This window comes from Rattus norvegicus, chromosome 10, assembly GCF_021556685.1.
Source record: "Rattus norvegicus strain SHRSP/BbbUtx chromosome 10, alternate assembly SHRSP_T2T, whole genome shotgun sequence".
In the NCBI taxonomy this organism is placed as follows: Eukaryota; Metazoa; Chordata; class Mammalia; order Rodentia; family Muridae; genus Rattus; species Rattus norvegicus.
The window spans coordinates 85263258-85282330 of NC_141543.1; the positions used below are offsets into that span (position 1 = coordinate 85263258).

The following is a 19073-nucleotide window of genomic DNA, read 5'->3' on the forward strand; positions in this document are numbered from 1 at the left end:
ATGGTGGTGGGGTTCGTATTCAGCCAGGGACCCTCCAGGCAACTCAGAGGAGCGGGGAGGCATGGCTGAGGCAGGGCATCTGTTCGGAGCTCCAGGTCCCAAATATCCTTCTAACTACAGCCCCCAGCCCAGATCAAAGGCATCAAGGCATCAAGGAAACCGTCCATTAGAAACACAGGTCCAAAGAGCACCAAATCAACTAGAGAGGCCAGAGAGACCCAGAAAGCCCATGGCCCAGCACCAGAATGAGACAGCAAGACTCCAGCCTGATCACCCCTTTCTAGTAGTATTAGCTGCCTTTGGTAGGGTAGATCTCAGAGTGAGACAGTAGGGGAAGGGCCCCAGGCCCCTAGGGAGGCCCAGGGACAAATGAGGAGAGCTGGAGGGGCCTGCGGATGAGGGCAACAGGCACAATGAGTTAGCAGAGGTCACAGGGAGCCCAAGGCACAGCCAGGGCAGAAGGTTCCCAAGAGAAAATGGTAGGAAATCGGCTTTTAGCAGTGTTACAGGCTCCCACAGCAAAAGCTATGCTGCCTTGGATCCTCCTGGCCTGGTTGGGGGAAAGGGGAGCAGAGGGGGTTAGTGGAGATGGAGGTCAGAGATGACTGAGGGAGTGAAGCTGGTGCTAGAGGTCAAGTGTCACAGGACTGGTCTTGTCACCTAGCAGCCCCAATCTCTCCCTTCAGACCTAACTATTTAGGCCCAGTGTCTCTCCCTAATCCAACTTTTCCCTTTTCCCTGGGCCAGGAGATGCCTCCTGCTGGCCACAGAAGGGTGGACGAAGGTGTGTTAGCAGGAAGTGGTGTCTACACATTTGACTCCTAGAAAACCCAGATGAGAGACTTGGCTTCCTGCCTGTCACCATGGGAGGTAGACTGGCATACTAGTACCCGAGCTTCTGGGAGTCTATTAGAAATTCAGGACCAAGACCCCTGTGGGTGACCTTTAGGGTGAGTCCCAGGATGTCTTGTCCTGTCTCTCCATGTAAGTCTTACTCACAGTTTGACAAGCTCTGGTATAGACCCTAATGAACTCCAGGTTCTGAGAGGAGGAATGAAAGATGTTTTGAGGACCAGCTTAGAGTCTGGGTCATTGTTACAACCTAAGAGAAGAATACATGTGCCAGCAGGAGCAGGCCAGGAGTCCCTGGGTAAAAGTACAGGATGAGAATGGCCAGTGTGTGCTGTGGCATAGGTATTATGTGGCTATACGTGCATAGTCCCTGGGTGGAGGAGCCTCGGTGAACCAGCCATGTGTTTGGGTAGTGTTTAGGGTTAAAGGTGAGGGTGTATATTCTTCAGTCTCCTCTCAAATCGGCTGTTCAATACCTCAGAAGGGTTATGCTGAAGACAATTTTCTCCCACCTTTCCCTCATCCCCTACTATGTCAGAAATTTGGAAAACAGTCCAACACAGACACAGGGATACTAGCAACAGAGACACAAACCACCCAGAGACTCCTGAGACCCCAGGGAGATGCTACTCAATGTCAAATGCCGTAGCTCAGGACCGTGGCAATAGATGAGGGTCGGTAGGCTCAGAGTGCTCCTTAAGTGAGTCTCTGAGCCCTCACAGGCCCAACGTCCATCCCCTCAGGATGGCGCCTGCCTGAATTGGGCAGTGAGGAATGGTCCAGTCAGAGGTTCCCAGGCTGAAACCTCAAGCCTTCCACAGCTGAGAAAGCAGCCCTGTGGAAGGCCTTTCATTCTTAATAAAATTTCTCAAGGCTTAAAAAAAATTATACATTTGCTCATGTAAAGACATCCCCCCCCCCAACCGCAGACAAATGACAACACAGTTTCTCTTCAGCGTCAGTTAGAGTGTGACCTTCTGCAGCTCAGAAGCTCTGATCAGCAATTAAATGTGCTTTTGATTAGTAAAAAATTGGGAAGCACAACCGTTCCCCCGACATTCCACTTCAAGTCTTCCAAACTGCAGGAGGAGGCCAGAAGGGGGATCCTGGGATAAACAGCCTGGAAACCACCAGGTGGGGATGTCAGGGGATGGGATGGGGCCCCACAGCCCTGCCATAGACTTTGATCCTTTCAGCCTCCCTCTGGGGAGCAGTGTAAGAGGACTAGGAGACAGAGTGAGGCACAGGGCCAGGGGCAGGCACAGGGAAGTCTTCTCAGAGATACACAGCTTTGGGAGGTAAGGACTCAACTTGTCCTCAAGTCTCTAGCTTTTGGGGTGAGGAGCTTGGAGCTAACTCGGTCTTTCAATTCCCAGTTTCTGCCGTTCTGCTGTTCGCAGTGGTGATGTGGCCCCTGTGATGACTATTAATGAGTTGGTTCAATTATTCATTGCTACGTTGGTAAAACAAATCCTTCCCCTCGCTGCCCCTCTCATCCTTTCCCTTGGATCAAAGACTCCCTCTCCCTCAGACTAGAGAAGGCAGAGGGATTTGCAGCTTAAGCTAATGGTGAGGGACAGGGGAACAGGGAAGAGGCACCAAGACAGCAGAAGCCTAGGACCTTTGTAAAAGACCTCCAAGAACTGTTGATCCAGAGGGCGTCAGGCCCACCTCACCTCCACACAACTTATCATGGAGCCTATGGGGGGTACGGGTGCGACGCAGACTCAACACTTTAGGCCCTGCCTTCTTGGGGGTGGGGGCCCGAGGACCCTCAGCCCTTCACCCCTAGAGGATAGAACCACTGAACCATGGAGAGGGAGCAAAGAACACGTCCCCCATACGCATGAACCCACACCCCAGACGCAGTACCTGACGCAGCGCTGGCTGAGCTGCCGGAAGCAATTACATCGTCCAACATTAGATCTAAAAGAACGAAACACGACATTGGTCATTGACCGGACCAGGCGCGCTGGGCAGGGCCCCTCAGCAGCTCGCTCCCCCTCAGTTCCAACCCTCACTCTGCCTACACATGGGATGTGTTGAGCGTTAGCGGCTGGTTCTCAATGCCCAAGCCCAGATTTGGGGCACCCAAAGAAGACAAATGTTTCAGCCAACTCGCCAGGGCCACAGGGGAAGGAAGGTACTGGAAGGGGGACAGGCAGACTGTCATCGGAACAGATGTCCATTCCTACCCCCGCTGTGGTTTCAGCTGCACCTGAGTAGCTACAGACCCCAGAAGAGGAGCCAGCTGGTTGGGCAGGGGCCACAGTGCCTCCTGCCAAAAAAAGGCATGTGCGCATGCCTTGTTGAGACTGCTCACTGCAGAGGGTACGCGGTGGGTGGAGCAGAAGTGGGTGCGTGGCCCTGGAGACAGGGTACCTGCTCAGCCATAGAGTCTAAGGGAAGCCAAAACCAGACCCCAACCCAGAGCTGGGAAGAGGCGAGGCCTACGGAAGGCAAGGTGTGCCCGTGGGAGGCAGAGAGCTGCACCTGCTCATGGCCACCTGGGGGCCAGCGTCCCCCTCCACATCCTCCTGGAGCAGCTCTGGCCCAGTCCCACTGTGACTCCTCCGCACTCTTCCCATCCTCCAAGCACCTGCCACAGGCAAGCAGGAGAGGCAGCCAAGGGAGACACGGAGCCCCCAACTCATTGGGTGGTACTCACGTTTCCACACACCCAGGGGAAACTCAGAGCACAGCACACATCCGATCGGCGGAAGGCAGACGGTTTGCGAGCGGGCGGAGAGGAGGGAAACCCACAGACCAAACAGGGAGAGACACAGGGAGACACACAAAGGCTTTGAAACCCACACAGACAGATAGATACGTGGAGGGACGTGGGCTGTGACTGAGAGAGGCATGGAGATGACAGAGCAACCAGACAGACAGGAACTCCCGAGGGTGGGAGCCAGGTGCACACACACCTGCACACATGCCAGAAACAAAGCAGCTACTGCACTGCTCTCTTCTCCTCCCAGCTCTGTGTCTTTCCCGTGTGTCTCAGCCTGTCCCTGGCAAAGCATGAAGGTGAGAGGCATGAAGCCGCACGCACTGTGTGCAAGGGATGCTGGGAGCATGGGTGAGGGCCTGGAGGGGTCTTGGGTCCCAGAGTGATAATTTGGTTTTCCTGTGAGTGTGAATCTTTTTTTTTTTTTTCTTTTTTTCGGAGCTGGGGACCGAACCCAGGGCCTTGCGCTTGCTAGGCAAGCGCTCTACCACTGAGCTAAATCCCCAACCCCGTCAGTGTGAATCTTTACCAAGGCCTTTTCTCCAGTTGGGTTTTAGCTTTTTAGACGGGGGGGGGGGGGGGGGGGTCTCACTGTTTAGCCCGAGCTGGCCTAAAACTCACTATATAGTCCAGGCTAGCTTTAAACCTTCGATCCCGCTGTTTCTGCTTTCTGCAAGCTCTGATTATATGTAGGCTTGTGCTACCACACTTAGGTTCTCTTTCCTTCCTTCCTTCCTTCCTTCCTTCCTTCCTTCCTTCCTTCCTTCTTCCTTCCTTCCTTCCTTCCCTCCTTCCTTCCTCTTCCTTTCCTTCTTTCTTTCTTTCCTTCCTTTCTCTTCCTTCCATCCATCTTCTTTCTTTCTTTCTTTCTTTCTTTCTTTCTTTCTTTCTTTCTTTCCTTTTTCTTCTTCAGCAAGAAACCATCAACCACCAGGGAGCCATGTAGCTTTGCTGGAGAAAGGGAAAAGGGTGTGGTTCTTAAGACCGATCTCAATTATTGCCTCTTTGTAGGTCGGCCTGAGCCCTGGCTGAGCAGCTATGGCCTCCGAGAAAGTTAGAGGTCAGAAGACAGGCTAGATTGATCTGGGTTTGTACCTAGGCTAGTCCCTAAGTCACTGCACACACCAGTACTGGGAGGTGTGGTGTCAGGTCAGGTTGCTTTCCCTCCTTCGAGGGATGCCGAGATGCCGACTGTCCATTTCTACCTGGTATCCTCTGGGGAGTACGAGGCCGAGACCTAGGGAGCCTCCTGGGGGACAGCTCCTTCCCCATGGGGGCTAACCTGGTCTGCTTCATGCAGGCTCTAAAGGCGGACATGCTGTTGAGGAAAGGAGATGAGGGGGAGGGCAGGAGCACTTCTCCCAGCCCCAGACCCCAGCTCCTAACCCCCTGCAGTCGCAAGGCCAAGGTCAAGCATGACCCAGAGAGATGTGGAAAGACTACCGACCGGCCATCTGCTTCTCCTTACTCCTTCTCTTTTTCTCCAGCCTCCGTAGTCGCTTCTCCTCACGCCGCCTCGCCTCCTCCTCCTCCTGGTGCTGTCTGCACTTATGGAAGTTCTCCACCACCACGCCCACAAACATGTTCAGGACAAAGAAGGCCACGATGAGGAGGAAGGAGATGAAGTATAGCAGCATCCAGGGGTTGTGGTTCATGATGGGCTGGTGGGGAGCAGGGAGACCATGGGGTCACATAGCCCGATAGGGGAGCCATCTCAGGTGCTGCCCACTTCGGCTGCACTGGTACAAACTGAGTTAGCTCCAGGGATCTGACAGGTGAGTGGCTGGAATGAGGTGGCATCAGGCAAGATTGGCTATTCTCTGTCTAGCAGCTGGGTTTTTTGTTGTTGTTATTATTCTGGCTGACTCCTGCCCTGAAGGAATGGGAGCCCAGTGTTCTCAATCCCTCAGACTTTTCATGCCACATTTAACAATTTTTAACTGGTCACCCATCATTTGGGGGAGAAAAAAAATCTTAAAAAAAAAAAAAGTGATTGCAGGTCTACAGACACAGCCCGCAGCAAGCTGCAGCATGGTCTTCTGACCCACGGGGGCCTGGTTACACTCGGTAACCAGCCCAGGCCGAATGACCTGAAGCCAAAAAGAACCGTTCCCACCACCTTACCTGCTGATCCACACCCACAGCATCCAGCCCATCATACATGATGTCAACCCAACCATCCTTGGAGGCCAGCACAAACAGGGACATCAGAGCCTGGGGGAGGGGGAGGAGACAAGAGGAGATAACAGACTCGTTGGAAACCTAGAATATGTAGTCAAGCTACCACCACACTCCATCAGAGCACCTCCTGACAGCAGCTTGGGGTCCCTATTCCAGGTCCCCAGGGAACACTCTGTCTCAGGAACCCCCGAGGTTGGTCAGATGCTAGGAGAGATGGCTAAGTCTCTGACCTCATCTAGGCTGGGAAGATCCTAAGGCCCTAGGAGTCTAGAAACCAAAGCAACCTAGCAAGAACCAGCTACTTTGTTTTCCATGTGTAGTAATGGGGATTGAAGACCTCGAGTCCCCATGAATGGTAGGCAAGTACCATTCTGCACTGCACTGCTATTTCACTGTCTACATACCCATTTCCACAACTCGGGAGGAAAAACATGAACCCTCATCAAGTAAACACATACATATTTCATACATTATACATGTACAAACCCCAAGGAAACAGTAGCATGGACCTATTCTCCGGATGGGAAAATGGAGCTCCCCCCGCCCCCGCCCCCCACCTCAGCTGCCCATCGTCACTGAACTGTCAGTGACATTGACAGGGTTCATATCCAAAGCAGCCTGCTCCCAACCTCACAAGCGCTCTACTATGTGGCACTGTGACCCTGGGCCAGCCCCACCCCCTTCTATGATTCTCCATTCTTTCATCTTTGTAGAGCTACAGGCCTCTGTGGTCGGCTCACTGGGGTGTGCAGGCACGCTAGCTCTGGGACTCGGTGATGGTGAGCCAGTCTCTGTGGTTGCCCACCTTCAGCTGTCTTCGAACACATTACTGGGGATGTATGTGTGTCCCCACCTTTAAGTTCCTCCCCGTCCCAAACATGTCCCTCACCTGGCCCAGGTTGTCAAAGTTGTACTTGTGCCGGACCCATCGGTAGCTGGCCTCAGCGCAGTCGGATTTGTTAGTGATGTTCCTGGTGTCCTCACCCTGACACACGAAGAACTTCCCTTTGAAGAGCTGGGCACACACATGTGGGAGACAGAGAGTAAGCCCAGGGCTCCCAATCCCAGCCAAGCTCTGAGTCTGGAGAGGTGACTAGGATGCTGACCTCTGGTGTCAGCCAGAAACCCTGACAGGAAGCTCAGCTATAGGTACCCTCTTCCTGTTCCCACAGAGAAGACAAGCTGGAAGGAGGGAGTTCGTCATTCCCCTTCTACCTAGTCAGGGAAGCTCCAGATGTGGGGAAGAGAAGTCCAAATACATCGTCCGAGAGCAAAGCTCCCTTAGCCTACCCCAACTTCCTGGGTCAGACAGATGTGCTAGAGTGTGGGCTCCACAGTCTTTTAACAAGGATCCTGAGTGATTCTGATGGATGCTCAAGTCTGAGGGCCACACCAAACTAGGCATTTAACTCTCATAATAACTATGAGGCACAAAGATTATAAGCCCCACTTTAGAGAAAGAAAAACTGAGACTCAGAGACTCACTAAGGCCATAGTTGGCAGAAAAGGTCTTAAATATGGGTCTGTCTAGAATGTTTACTATTGTTCCAGGACAGACCAGGCCATGACTGCTGCGGGGGTGGTAGGGAAGGGATCTGAAGGACAAGAGGATTTGGGAGCGGGGTGGGGGTGAAGGTGGGGGGGTGGGGGGGTGAGGGAACCATTTAGGACAAACCTAAACCCATGGGATTGAATTCAACAATGGCTCACTCTCCCAAGCCAAGGGAAGTGGGGAAGGGGTGGGCACTAGACCACATATGGGATGGGGGTGGGGCAGAGAGGCTCTGCACGGCTTTGGCAAATGTAGCCTGGTCCTTGAGGCTAGAGAATTTCTAGGAAACCAGGGAACAGCCCCTCCCCAGGGCATAGTGGGTATTCTAGAAGCAGGAGGAGGAGGGAGTGAGAGAGTAGCAGCAACCACCCAGGAGTTCCCACACTGCCCGGCAGCCAGATGTCTACCCCGCAGCTGGAGTGGGGACACTAGAAGACGAAGATGGGCCCGAGGGGCTCCCCAGTCCCTTGAGATGTCTGCTGAACCCTGCAGGCTGCTGCGGCTCTTTTTCCTCCAAAGCCAAGTTCCTATGCTGGGCCAGAAGCCAGGTTTCCCAGGCAGCCCCCACTTCCTGCCTTGTCTGGGGTCTGCACCCGCCTGCCTGCCTGCCAGCACTCTGTTAACCTGGCCCAGCTGTCTGGGCTCTGGATCCCCAGGCCTGGCACTCAGCCCACCCTACTCAGAGAAGCAGAGAAGGGAGGAGAACCCAGAGCAGACCAAGATGTGTAATGAAGTACACAGCGCCAAAGCACAGGGACAACAGACTGCAGTTACCAATGGACCTGATGCGCCTGCAAAACTGGGCCCCTTAGAAAAGATTCCCCAACACCAAGCAGGCAAAGGGGTCTGAAGCCTACGCCCTGGAGGGAAGGGACACTCACTGTTTATTTTTATCTGGAACAAGGTGGCAGTAGCCTAACCCGGGGCCCAGAAGAGAGAGGAGTCTCCTAGGTCTTTCTCAGACATCCCCAGCAACCATTCCCGCCCCCCCCCCCCCCCCCCCCGCACACCTGCACCCCGAGAATTCCAAAAATGATGAAGAAGGCACAGCAAATGACCACAATGTTGCCAATGGGTTTGAGGGATGACATCAGAGTCTCTACCACCAGCTTCAGTCCCTGGGCCCGGCTGATGACCCTGGAGAGCAGAGGGACCCACGGTGAACATTCAGACATGCCCATAGCCTTTGCCCAGCTAGGCCCCTCCCACTCCCTTAGCCCTTGCCCTGCTTGGCCCCTCCCCCACCACCTTAGCTTGCTGTCGTTCCACACGGAAAAGCCCCCTTTTCACGGAGTCCCCACCGAGAGAACTTTCCCCCTTCTGTAGTCTCCAAGTAGGCACTTGCAGCTCCTACATTTCCCCCTCCTCTCTCAGGCTGTCAAGTGTATTTCCTGATCAGGCTTGGAGTGGAGAGGGCTCGACACAAGGGAGGTATCACCCAGGGACACAGTGTGACAGGATGGGGGTGGTGACAACCAGGAGACAGTAGTAGGGGCATGCCGGGAGGAACAAGCAAGAGGAGATGGATCTTTCCAGACCGAGAAGCAACTCTATTATTTTGGTATCATCCTTACTCAGGAGAAATTCTGAGTTAGGAGGCTGGGACTGCCTGACTAGAGAAGGTCTATCCCCTGCTAGGAGAAGTGTTAATAGCAGTGGGTAATCCCCGAGGGGTGCAGAAAGTAAGGAAAGATAATAGGAGAATGTGTCATTCACAAGGAAGGCAAGAACATCACCCTGAGGGGACTCTATGGGAAAGCTTCCGTTGGAGACCACACGGGCCCTATGAGCCATTATGTTGTGCTCCCAACAGAGCTAGTCAGAGCAGAGTCGGACTGGAAAGTGTATCACACTGGAAAGGGGTGCACAGAGCTGACAGTGGCTGTGCAACTTGGAAGGACATGACCGGAGCAGGAATGTTGTCTGGAGTGGATCACGGAACTATGAGGTCATAGCCAGGAGCTAGGGTATGCAGGGGATTTTGTTCCCTTCTGAGGGTGTTGGTTGTCAAAGGCATGTGGGGGCGGGGGAGCTCACCTGAGTGGACGCAGGGTCCGCAGCAGCCGCAGCACCCTCAGCATGCCAAGGATCTTGGTGCCGCTGTCGGAGACCATGGAGACCAGGATGTCGATGACGGAGATGAGCACCAGCAAGCCGTCCAGCACATTCCAGCTGCTGCGCAGGTAGGCCTGCTCCCCAAAGCACCAGCCCAGTGCCACCACCTGGGGACCACCACCACTGTCGTTGGCACTAGCCACTCTCCCATCAGTCCCCCAGACTCGCCTTCCACCCCGCCCAACCTTCCTACCCTCTACCAGTTCTATTTTCCCCACCCCCATCGGAGGTCAGAGGCTCCAAACCATTGTCCCCCCCACTCCCATCCCCCCACCTTGCCCATTACCTTCACTGTCATTTCAGCTAGAAAGACTGCCGTGAAGATGTAGTTGGAGAGGGTCAGGAAGATGCGCTCCTGAGAGAGAGAGAGAGAGAGAGAGAGAGAGAGAGAGAGAGAGAGAGAGAGAGAGAGGCTGATCCACGGGTCAGACCTGCTCTGCATGATGTCAAAACAGCTTCAGATACCTGACACAGAAAGAGTTACTGTTCCCCACCCCTCCTCAGCCCCCTTCTCACAATACCATCTCAGGCCTCACTTGAAAAGTTCTGCCCCCGCCCTGAGGAGATGAACCTTTGCTATATGTTGTAGCTGTCTGAGTCCTCAGTTCCTTGATTTCTTTCTTGAAACTGGAGCAGGATTTAACTTGATCTCCAACCTGCCTGCCATTCTATCCAACTCACTTGCCTCCCTGCTGTGAGCCCCAGAAATGGTGCAGTAGGCAGGCTGAGGGACACGGGGACAGACTGTGCCACCCCAGGTACCATATTTATGCTGAGCGTGGCGACCCATTGCCCTGGTACTTATGGGCTGAGGTCATCCCTGAGGGGTGGTCAGCAATATCGGACATGTGTGTGTGGACAGGAGGATGGAGGGACAAAGTTGGAGACAGAACCTGAGTGGAAAGGTGGAGAGACAACGTCAGGGTGTATGGGGTGGACACCAGCCCAGGAAGGAGATCCCCAGTGCTGTCTCTTACCCACCCACCAAGTCCTGGTAGGTAGGCCCTTCCAATGGTTAGGCTTTCTCCAACTTCTCCTGAGCTATCGGGAGACATCCTAATGTCTCAGCCTCAGCAGCTCTGACATCTAAATAAAGATGGGGAAAGCAAAGAGCGGGGGGACCTCTGACCACCTCCAGGCCATTGGTGCAGAGTGCCAAGAGGGGAGACAGGGCCATCCCTGATATCCTTCTAGAATCTGAACTGTTATTGGTGGGAGGGGCTCTGACGTCAGGCTGAGAGAGTCAGTACCTAGAACCAGGTGGGTCCATCCAAAGAACTGAGGCCCTGGGGAAGAATACTAATACTAAATAATAATGTCTAATTCTAAAACCTTTGGCCTATGCTGTTCTCACACTGAAAGATTCACAGCCAAGCAGACATGACCAACATACTTCCTAACCTCCTAGGCTCCCCGAAAGACTAGTTGTTTGTGATTTGGTAGGATCTCAAGGAGCAAAGAGCAATTCTTCCACCCAGATCTGCATTACCCTTGGTGTGTGCATGAGTGTGTGTGTGTGTGTGTGTGTGTATGTGTGTGTGCCTCTCTCTGTCTCTGTCTCTCTGTCTCTGTGTGTGTGTGTGTGTGCCTCTCTCTCTCTCTCTGTATGTGTGTGCATGTGCCTCTCCCCCCACCTTGTCTGTGTATGTGTGTGTGTGTGTGTGTGTGTGTGTGTGTGTTACATACCCTGGCAATATACCAGTCACAGTGACACTGAGACTCCTGGCCAGACACAGGAAACCAGTACTGTTCAGTCCACACAGGATCAATCTGAGGTGTAACCTCACCTCGGGAAGGCTCAGAGGAATATATATGTAGCTAAGAAGATAATGAAGTGTCTGTCTGAGATGTTATGTCAGTAGAAGGGAAACTGAGGCCGGAGGGGACACAGAAGGCATCTTAGAGATGGAGCCAGGACACCTAAAGGGAGCTCTTGTTTGTCCCTTTGCCTTGTCTGTGATGTGTGACCTCAGGCAGACTGGAGACAGTGTGGGCCTTCTCACCTCCTGAGGGTTTGTCCTGAGTGCTAACTCAGGAGGAACCTGGCCCTCAGCAGAACTCAACAGAAGCGTTTATATTCTGACTCACAGCGCTGTGGGGGTCAATTTTGGGGCGCTCCATAGCGATGGTGATACAGTTGAGGAAGATGATGACGAGGACCACATGGTCAAACATCTTGTGGGTGATGATCCGGTGACACAGGAGACGAAACCTGCCCCAGGGATAGGGAGGTAAAGTCTGGGAAGGGGGGACTACCGCAGACTGTCCCCTGCTCCCTTGCACTAGGACCCCATCGCCAGCATCCCCTGATAGCACCAGAACAGACCTTGACTGAGGAGGAAAGATATAGGCCGACCAGGAATCTCGCTCTCGGCAACAGGCAGGAAGCCGGGATCTGACCCAGGCTTGTATGCGTTCCCCTTTGCTCTATGGAAGGAACACTGTGGGGTTAGTGGGACCAGGCCCCCATGCCTTCAAAGTCTGTCTCTATCTGAGCAGCTTCCTTCCAAAGCTCAGGACCAGCCCCTTCCTTTACCTTTAAAGTCACCCCTTGGCTCTCTACACGCCAACCCCCCAGCATCCGTCCTCCTTCATCTCCGCCCTCTGGCCCTGCATCCCAGCCCCTTCCCTCTACCCTCTTCTGTGTTCTTCCCATCCAGCCTCCAGCCCAGCTCCCTGCCTTTCTTCCCATCTCTCCCTGCTGGGTTTGGAAACTGCATCAATAATCAAACATTGTACTCATCACAGCTGTCTGCTCAGATACACCTGGGCCGAGGAGACAGGGACCCTGTGTGAGTGCTAACCCTGCATCCTGTGTCCCTGTCCTTGTGCTTATTTTCAGGGCAAAGGGGGGTGGTGAAAGAGGTGGGGGAGGAGTAAGTGGCTGAGGACGTGCTGTAAGTCAAGGCTTGTGATGAGGTTCAGATGAGAAAGGGGGACAGGAGGGGAGGGGAGACATCATTTTAGAAAGATGAGTGATGGGTCTTCCTGAGTCACAGGGGGAGGGCCATGAAAGATTCATACACATCTGCCTGAAACCATTCATATCTACCAAGGACAGCAGAGCACAGCCCAGGACACAAGCACCAGGGCTTGAGTCTCTGCAGGGTGGCAGAGAGAGAGAGAGAGAGAGAGAGAGAGAGAGAGAGAGAGAGAGAGAGAGAGAGAGAGAGAGAGAGAGAGGGGCAGGCTGCTCCCAGGACAGCTTGACAGTTTATAGGATGGACATCCCTTGAGACAACTCCCTTATACTGCCCTCTCTGAAGTTCCGGGGTGAGGGGTCACAGGGCCCCCACGGGAATCTTACCAGATTTCCCTCATCATTGTCATCATCCCCATCCAGTTGGGGGTCATCAGTCCTCAGGGTGCGGGCCAAACGCCCTGAAGCCGACTTGCCATTACAGTCTTGGTGCTCAGAGGCAGAGCTCCGGCCGCTGGCTGTGCGGTGCAGCCCCGGCACCTGCAGAGTGTCAGGCAGGTCAAAGGAACTCTTGGCCTCACGTTCCAAGGAACCCCTGTGGCGATGGTCACTGCCTGCTGGGCTGGCCCGGTCCTCTTCTGAACTTTCCTCCTCATCCTGACTCTCCTGGCCCTCTCCAGACAGCAGGGACCTCCGCTCCCCGCTCGGGCTCCTCCGCTTTAGGCTGGGGGCCCGGCCCAGGCTGTTCCTGCTGGAGCGCCTGCTGGTCCAGCTGCTTGCCGCACTCCAGGGACTGTGCGGGGAGCTGCGGGCACTTGGCTGCAGGGTGAGCAGAAGAGAAATGATCTCAGGGGAGGCTGCAAGGGTTTTCATTTCTCATGGGTACCTCTATCCCGTGAACCTCCCTGGAGAAGAGATGCTAACTGGGGGTGTGTCTGGAATCCAGAGCCTCGATTTGGATCTGGCTTCAGCCTACTAAACTGTGTGGCTAGAGGCCAGTTACTAAGCCTCTCTGAGCCTCCGTTTTTCTCATCTCTAAAGCAGATTCAGAAATATCACTTGTTCTTCATTTAGCTGGTGAGATGAGTCTTGGCATCACCAACAGTCAATATAAAATAACAAGAAAGAACTCAGCTTAATAGCAAGAAAGCCAGTGGTTCTCAACCTGTGGGTTTGAACCCTTTCAGGGGTCGAATGATCCTTTCACAGGGGTCACCTGAAGCCACGGGAAAACACAGATATTTACATTATGATTCACAACAGTAGCAGGAATAGACCTATGAAATATCAAAGAGTAATTTTACGCGTGGGGGTCAGCACATGAGCTGAATTAAAGGGTTGCAGCATCAGGAAGGCTGAGAACCACTGAAGAAAGCAATCCAATTGAAAGCAGGGTGTGATGGTGTCGGCCTGTGGGGGGAAGCAGAAGCAGGAAGGCCAGGAGTTCAAGGTCATCCTTAGCTACACACCGAGCTCATGCCAGCCTGAGCTAACACCAGACTCTGCCTCGAAAAGAAAACAACAAAAGCAAATGGGACATGAATAGACATAGCTCAGAAGAAGAGAAAAACCACAAGCAAATACATGGGAAATGTTTAGTAATGCTAATCTTCGGGAAGTACTAAAGGTTTATTTCTCACTTTCGTGTGTGTGTGTGTGTGTGTGTGTATGTGTGTGTGAAAGAGAGAGACAGAGACAGAGACAGAGACAGAGACAGAGACAGAGAGACAGACAGACAGACAGAGACAGAGACAGAGCAAGACAGAGAGATAGAAAGAGAGAGATCTATGTGTAAGGGTGTGTATATATGTATGATGTATATGTGTGTGTGCATGTATGAGATCTGTGTATATGGGTGTGTATGTATGATGTGTATGTGTATGAGATCCGTGTGTAAGGATATGTACATATGATGTGTATGTGTATAAGATCTGTGTGTATGGGTGTGTATGTATGATATGTGTGTATGAGATCTGTGTGTAAGGGTGTGTATTTATGATATGCATGTGTATGAGATCTGTGTGCACGGGTATGTATATGTATGTGTGTATGAGATCTGTGTGTATGGGTGTGTATGTATATGTGTGTGTGTATGAGATCTGTGTGTATGGGTGTGTATGTATGATATGCGTGTGTATGAGATCTGTGTGCACGGGTGTGTATGTATAATGTATGTGTGTGTTTGTCATAGTACACCTCAGGTGTTGATCCTCAACTTCCACCATCTCTTGAGATAGGATCATTCATTCTTTGTCACTGTGTACCCAGCTAGCCTGTGAAAGTCCACGACTCTCCTGTGTCTGCCTCCCATGCACCACAGGAACTGGGATATTACAGACAAATGCTCTCATGTCCACTTGTCTGTGTATCATGGGTTCAAATCCAGGTCCTCATATTTGTGTGGCAAGCGCTTTGCCTACTGAGCCATCTCCAAACCCCTGAAATACAACTTAAACAGTAAATGGCTTACACCTGTTGGGATAGCTATTGTCCAAGTGGAGAAAAGGGAACATTTGCACACTGTTGGCATGAATATAAATTAGTACAGCTACCATGGAAAACTATAGGGGAGATCTTTAAAAAAACCCTAAAAATAGAACGACCATCTAGTCCAGCAATCCTGCTACTAGGTACACAGACAAGGCTTGAAATCAGTATGCAAAAGACACAGATGTACGCTCGTGCTTGTTGCATCACTGTGACAATAGCAAAGTATCCAGCAACTGAACGGATTTTAAAAATGGGGTTACGCAGACGGCTCAGTGGTTAAGAGCCTGCAATACTCTTAAAGAACCCAAGCTCAGTTCTCAGCATCTGAATTGGGCAGCTCACGACTACTTGTAACTCTGGTTCCAGGAGGGATATTACATGTTCTTCTGAACTTAGGGGCACTGTTCTCTCTCTCTCTCTCTCTCTCTCTCTCTCTCTCTCTCTCTCTCCTTCTCTCTCCCTCCCTCTCCCTTTCTCCCTCCCCCTCTCTCCCTCTCCTTTCCTCCCTCTCGCCCCTCCCTTCCTCCCTCTCCATCTTTCTCACTCCATCTCTCTCTTGCTTGCTCTCACTCTCTCTATGTCTCTCTGTCTCTGCTTTTCTCTCTGTCTCTCTCTGACTCTCTCTTTCTCCCTCTCTCTCCTCTCCTTCCCTCCCTCTCTCTCTTTTCCTCTTTCTCACTCCATCTCTCTCTTGCTTGCTCTCACTCTCTCTCAGTCTATGTCTCTCTCTGTCTCTCTACTTCTCTGTCTCGCTCTCTCACAAAGCTGCACACACATGCACTCAGATATTTATATTTATAAGTAAAAATAGAAATAAAAACATTTTTTTAAGAAAAAGAACACATGGAACATACACACAGCATTCAGCCTTAAAAAAGAGGAAGGTTGGGGCTGGGGATTTAGCTCAGTGGTAGAGCACTTACCTAGGAAGCGCAAGGCCCTGGGTTCGGTCCCCAGCTCCGAAAAAAAGAACAACAACAACAACAACAAAAAAAAAAAAAAAAAAAAAAAAAGAGGAAGGTTGATGGCTCAGTGGTAAAATCCTTGCCACACAGGATGAGGGCCTGACGTTGATAGCCAGGTATGGTTGTATATACCTGTAACTCGAGCACTGAGGTCAGGGGTGGGGACAAAATTACCCCCCAAGTTTGCTGACAAGCCAGTCTAGACCATCAGTAAGCACCAATTTCAGCCAGAGACCCTATCTCAAAAGTTAAGGTGGTGAACAATAGAGAAAGGCATCCACCACTAACCTCTGTCTTACACACACACACACACACACACACACACACACACACACACACACACTTAAATACAAATAGTAAAAAATGGAAAAAAGGAAATCCTATCACTGCTGACATGAGTGACCTTGAAGAAAAGGATACTAAATAAAACAAGCCAGGCACAGAGAAGCAGGGTCCCTCCATGACATGATTTGGATTCCAGAAGGGCTGAATGTATAGAAGAGCTGAATGGTGACTCATGGAGCTTGGGAGGCTGAGAATGGGAGGCTATTGATCTAATGGTGCGAAATGTCAGTAGTCAGAGCACAGGAGCACACCTAAAGTAGCATGGTGGTTACAAACAGCAATGACCTAATGTTGGGGTGGGGGTGGTTTTTTTTTTTTTTTTTTTTTTTTTTTTTGAGCTGGGGACCGAACTCAGGGCCTTGCGTTTGCTAGGCAAGCGCTCTACCACTGAGCTAAATCCCCAACCCCCTTGTTTTTGGTTTTGGCTTTTTGTTTGTTTTGTTTTGTTTCGGTTTGTTTTTTTGAGACAGGTTTCTGTGTAGCCCTGACTGTCCTGGAACTCACTCTGTAGACCAGGCTGGCTTCAAACTCAAAGATCCACCTGCCTCTGCCTCCCTGAATGCTGGGATTAAAGGCCTGCACCCCCACCCCCACCTAACATGTTTTTCAAATTTGCAAACAGAGTAGACTTTAAATATAATGACATAAAAGAAAGTACATGAGGTGCTTTATGCACTAATTTGCTTATTTACTTATTTGCTCCATATTTGCAGGCATCAAATACCACATTTTACTACATAAATATATACAATAATTTGTCCACTAAAAGCAACGTCTTAGCTGGCTGATGTGGTAGTGACACACAACTTTAATCCCAGCACACAGAGGCTGAGGCAGGTCAAGCCCTGTGACTTCAAGGCCAACCTGGTCTACATAGTGAGTTCCAGACAGCCAGAGCTGCATAGTGAGACTCCGTCTCAGAAAACCAAAATAAATAAAGCCTTGGCTCAGGAGTGGTGTACATCTTTTATCCCAGTACTCTGGGAGACTAAGGCAGAGGGACCCCACGTTCAAAACCAGCATGGGCTATGTGGTGAGACTCTTTCAAAATGCCAGATAAAATAGTAACAAATTAAAGATGACGGTTGGAAATAAAAAGTAAGGACAATGCAAGCACAGGCCAGTCTCCCACGGGAGGAGCTGGGTCTGTCAGCTCTGTGTTCATTCAGTCATCTGCGACTGAGGTCCCCATCTGTAAAATGGACGCAATGACACCTCCTCTCCCACAGTCGTGGGCCAGTAAAGACCAGTTACTGTCCACAATACCTGCAGCAGAATCTAGCCTGGTACCAGGAGCTAAATTAGGGTCTGATTAAATATAAAGGAGAAATGTGTGCCCCACCCTTGCTCTATAGAAGAGGTCTAGAAAGGCTAAATCCTGTCCAAGGTCAAGAGAACAGTAGAGGCTGGTTTAGAATGCTTTTTTGTTTGTTTTTAACCTCCAAGGCTAAGACTTTCTGTCACCTATCTGTTTCACTAGCACTGACTGCTCCATCCAGCCTGTGTCCCAGGGGCTGTCTCCTTGGACCTGCCTACCTTCAGCCCCTCATCCTGCTGTGCTGCTAATCTCCTGCAATGGGGCACCAGCGTGAGTTTCCTTACCGGAGATTTCATCTCATGGTGGGCAGCTCCAGGCTCAGCGGACCCACTGCTACTGGTACGTCGAGAGCCAGAGCCCAGTGCTTCCCCCACACCTGTGCTGGAGCTCTTGGGTAGTGACATTGGTGTCGCAGCCGTATGGATGATGAGGGGTGGCAAAAGGCTCTTTCGTAGTTCTGCGTGTTCTCCCAAAGCCACCACTGAAAGAAGAAAGGAGATTCTGAGTCCATCTGGGCTGGTCCAAAGGTCAGAGGCTGCACCCTCAGGACCACTACTCACGGGCCAAGCGCTTCTTTCTGTCCCCATCACCATCCACACTGGGCGAAAAGAAATCAGGCTCTGACTCAGACTTGGTGGCATCTCCCTAGGATCAGGGAACAGTGGGCCATTAGGACCCTGGCCAGGTAGGTGTCACCAGCATGGACTGAGGTCTCCCTCTCTCCACATAAACATACCACACACAGAGTACAAGAACCAGCAACCACAATACGAGGCATGCATGGGGACAGGCCAGACCACCCAGGCTGGGGGCCTGGGGCTTCCCATGGCTGATGCCTCTACCTCCCACCAGCCAAACCTTAGGAAAGGCCGTGGATAACCCAGGCCCACAGCACAAGCAGCCTGGCTGGATTGGCACCAAGACTAGCTCAGGGAAGAAGCAGTGGCCAGAGGGGTTAAAACCAGGGTGAGATGGCCACTGCAGCCTCAATTCTAAAAGCCTACTCAAGGCCCTTTCCCTTCTCCTCAGAATGTCCCTCCCTGAACCTCAAACTTATGGATCTGTGAAGGAAACAGGAAGACCCAAGGCAGAGCAACTTAGTACAAAGATGCCACTTGAGTCCCTTGACCTCTGACTTCTGACCTCTGACCTCCACCTTCCCCAAACCCCAGCTCCTTCCTGGCCCCATTTCTACTTTTCTCTCAAGCCAGAGCAACTTAGTACAAAGATGCCACTTCAGTCCCTTGACCTCTGACTTCTGACCTCTGACCTCCACCTTCCCCAAACCCCAGCTCCTTCCTGGCCCCATCTCTACTTCTCTCTCTTGTCTCTGGGATAGATTTTTTTACTTCCTTCTTAGCAGGTCAGTAGGTTTCCCAGTAATTATACACTTCTCCTTAAGAAGTTATTAAAAAAATACTTGATTGCTACTTTTGATAAGGGCATAAATATTGGATAATTGGCATCTCAGGGGATCACTTTCATTAACTCAGTTTACATCCCTAACGAGGTCTTTAATTATCAAGTGGGATCTCCAGGGGACTGCTAGAGATGCACAGTACTATGGGGTCCCATGGGAAGCCTGGCTTCGCCCCAAATTCTAG

At 51.7% G+C, this 19073-nt stretch overlaps 1 protein-coding gene across 18 annotated transcripts in view; it reads right to left on the reverse strand.

Moving 5' to 3' along the window:
* Cacna1g (calcium voltage-gated channel subunit alpha1 G) overlaps positions 1-19073 on the reverse strand; it is a 67930-nt gene that overhangs the window by 12298 nt on the left and 36559 nt on the right. For 9 of the 18 annotated variants that reach the window (XM_087571231.1, XM_087571220.1, XM_087571233.1 and 6 more), the window contains 11 exon segments: positions 18030-18114; positions 17754-17950; positions 12739-13170; positions 11758-11858; positions 11520-11643; positions 9718-9786; positions 9354-9538; positions 8327-8453; positions 6654-6779; positions 5708-5797; positions 5031-5244 (listed from right to left, as the gene is read on the reverse strand). In XM_087571231.1, coding sequence (XP_087427357.1) covers positions 5031-5244; positions 5708-5797; positions 6654-6779; positions 8327-8453; positions 9354-9538; positions 9718-9786; positions 11520-11643; positions 11758-11858; positions 12739-13170; positions 17754-17950; positions 18030-18114 — 1750 coding nt within the window. 18 annotated transcript variants of the gene reach the window in all.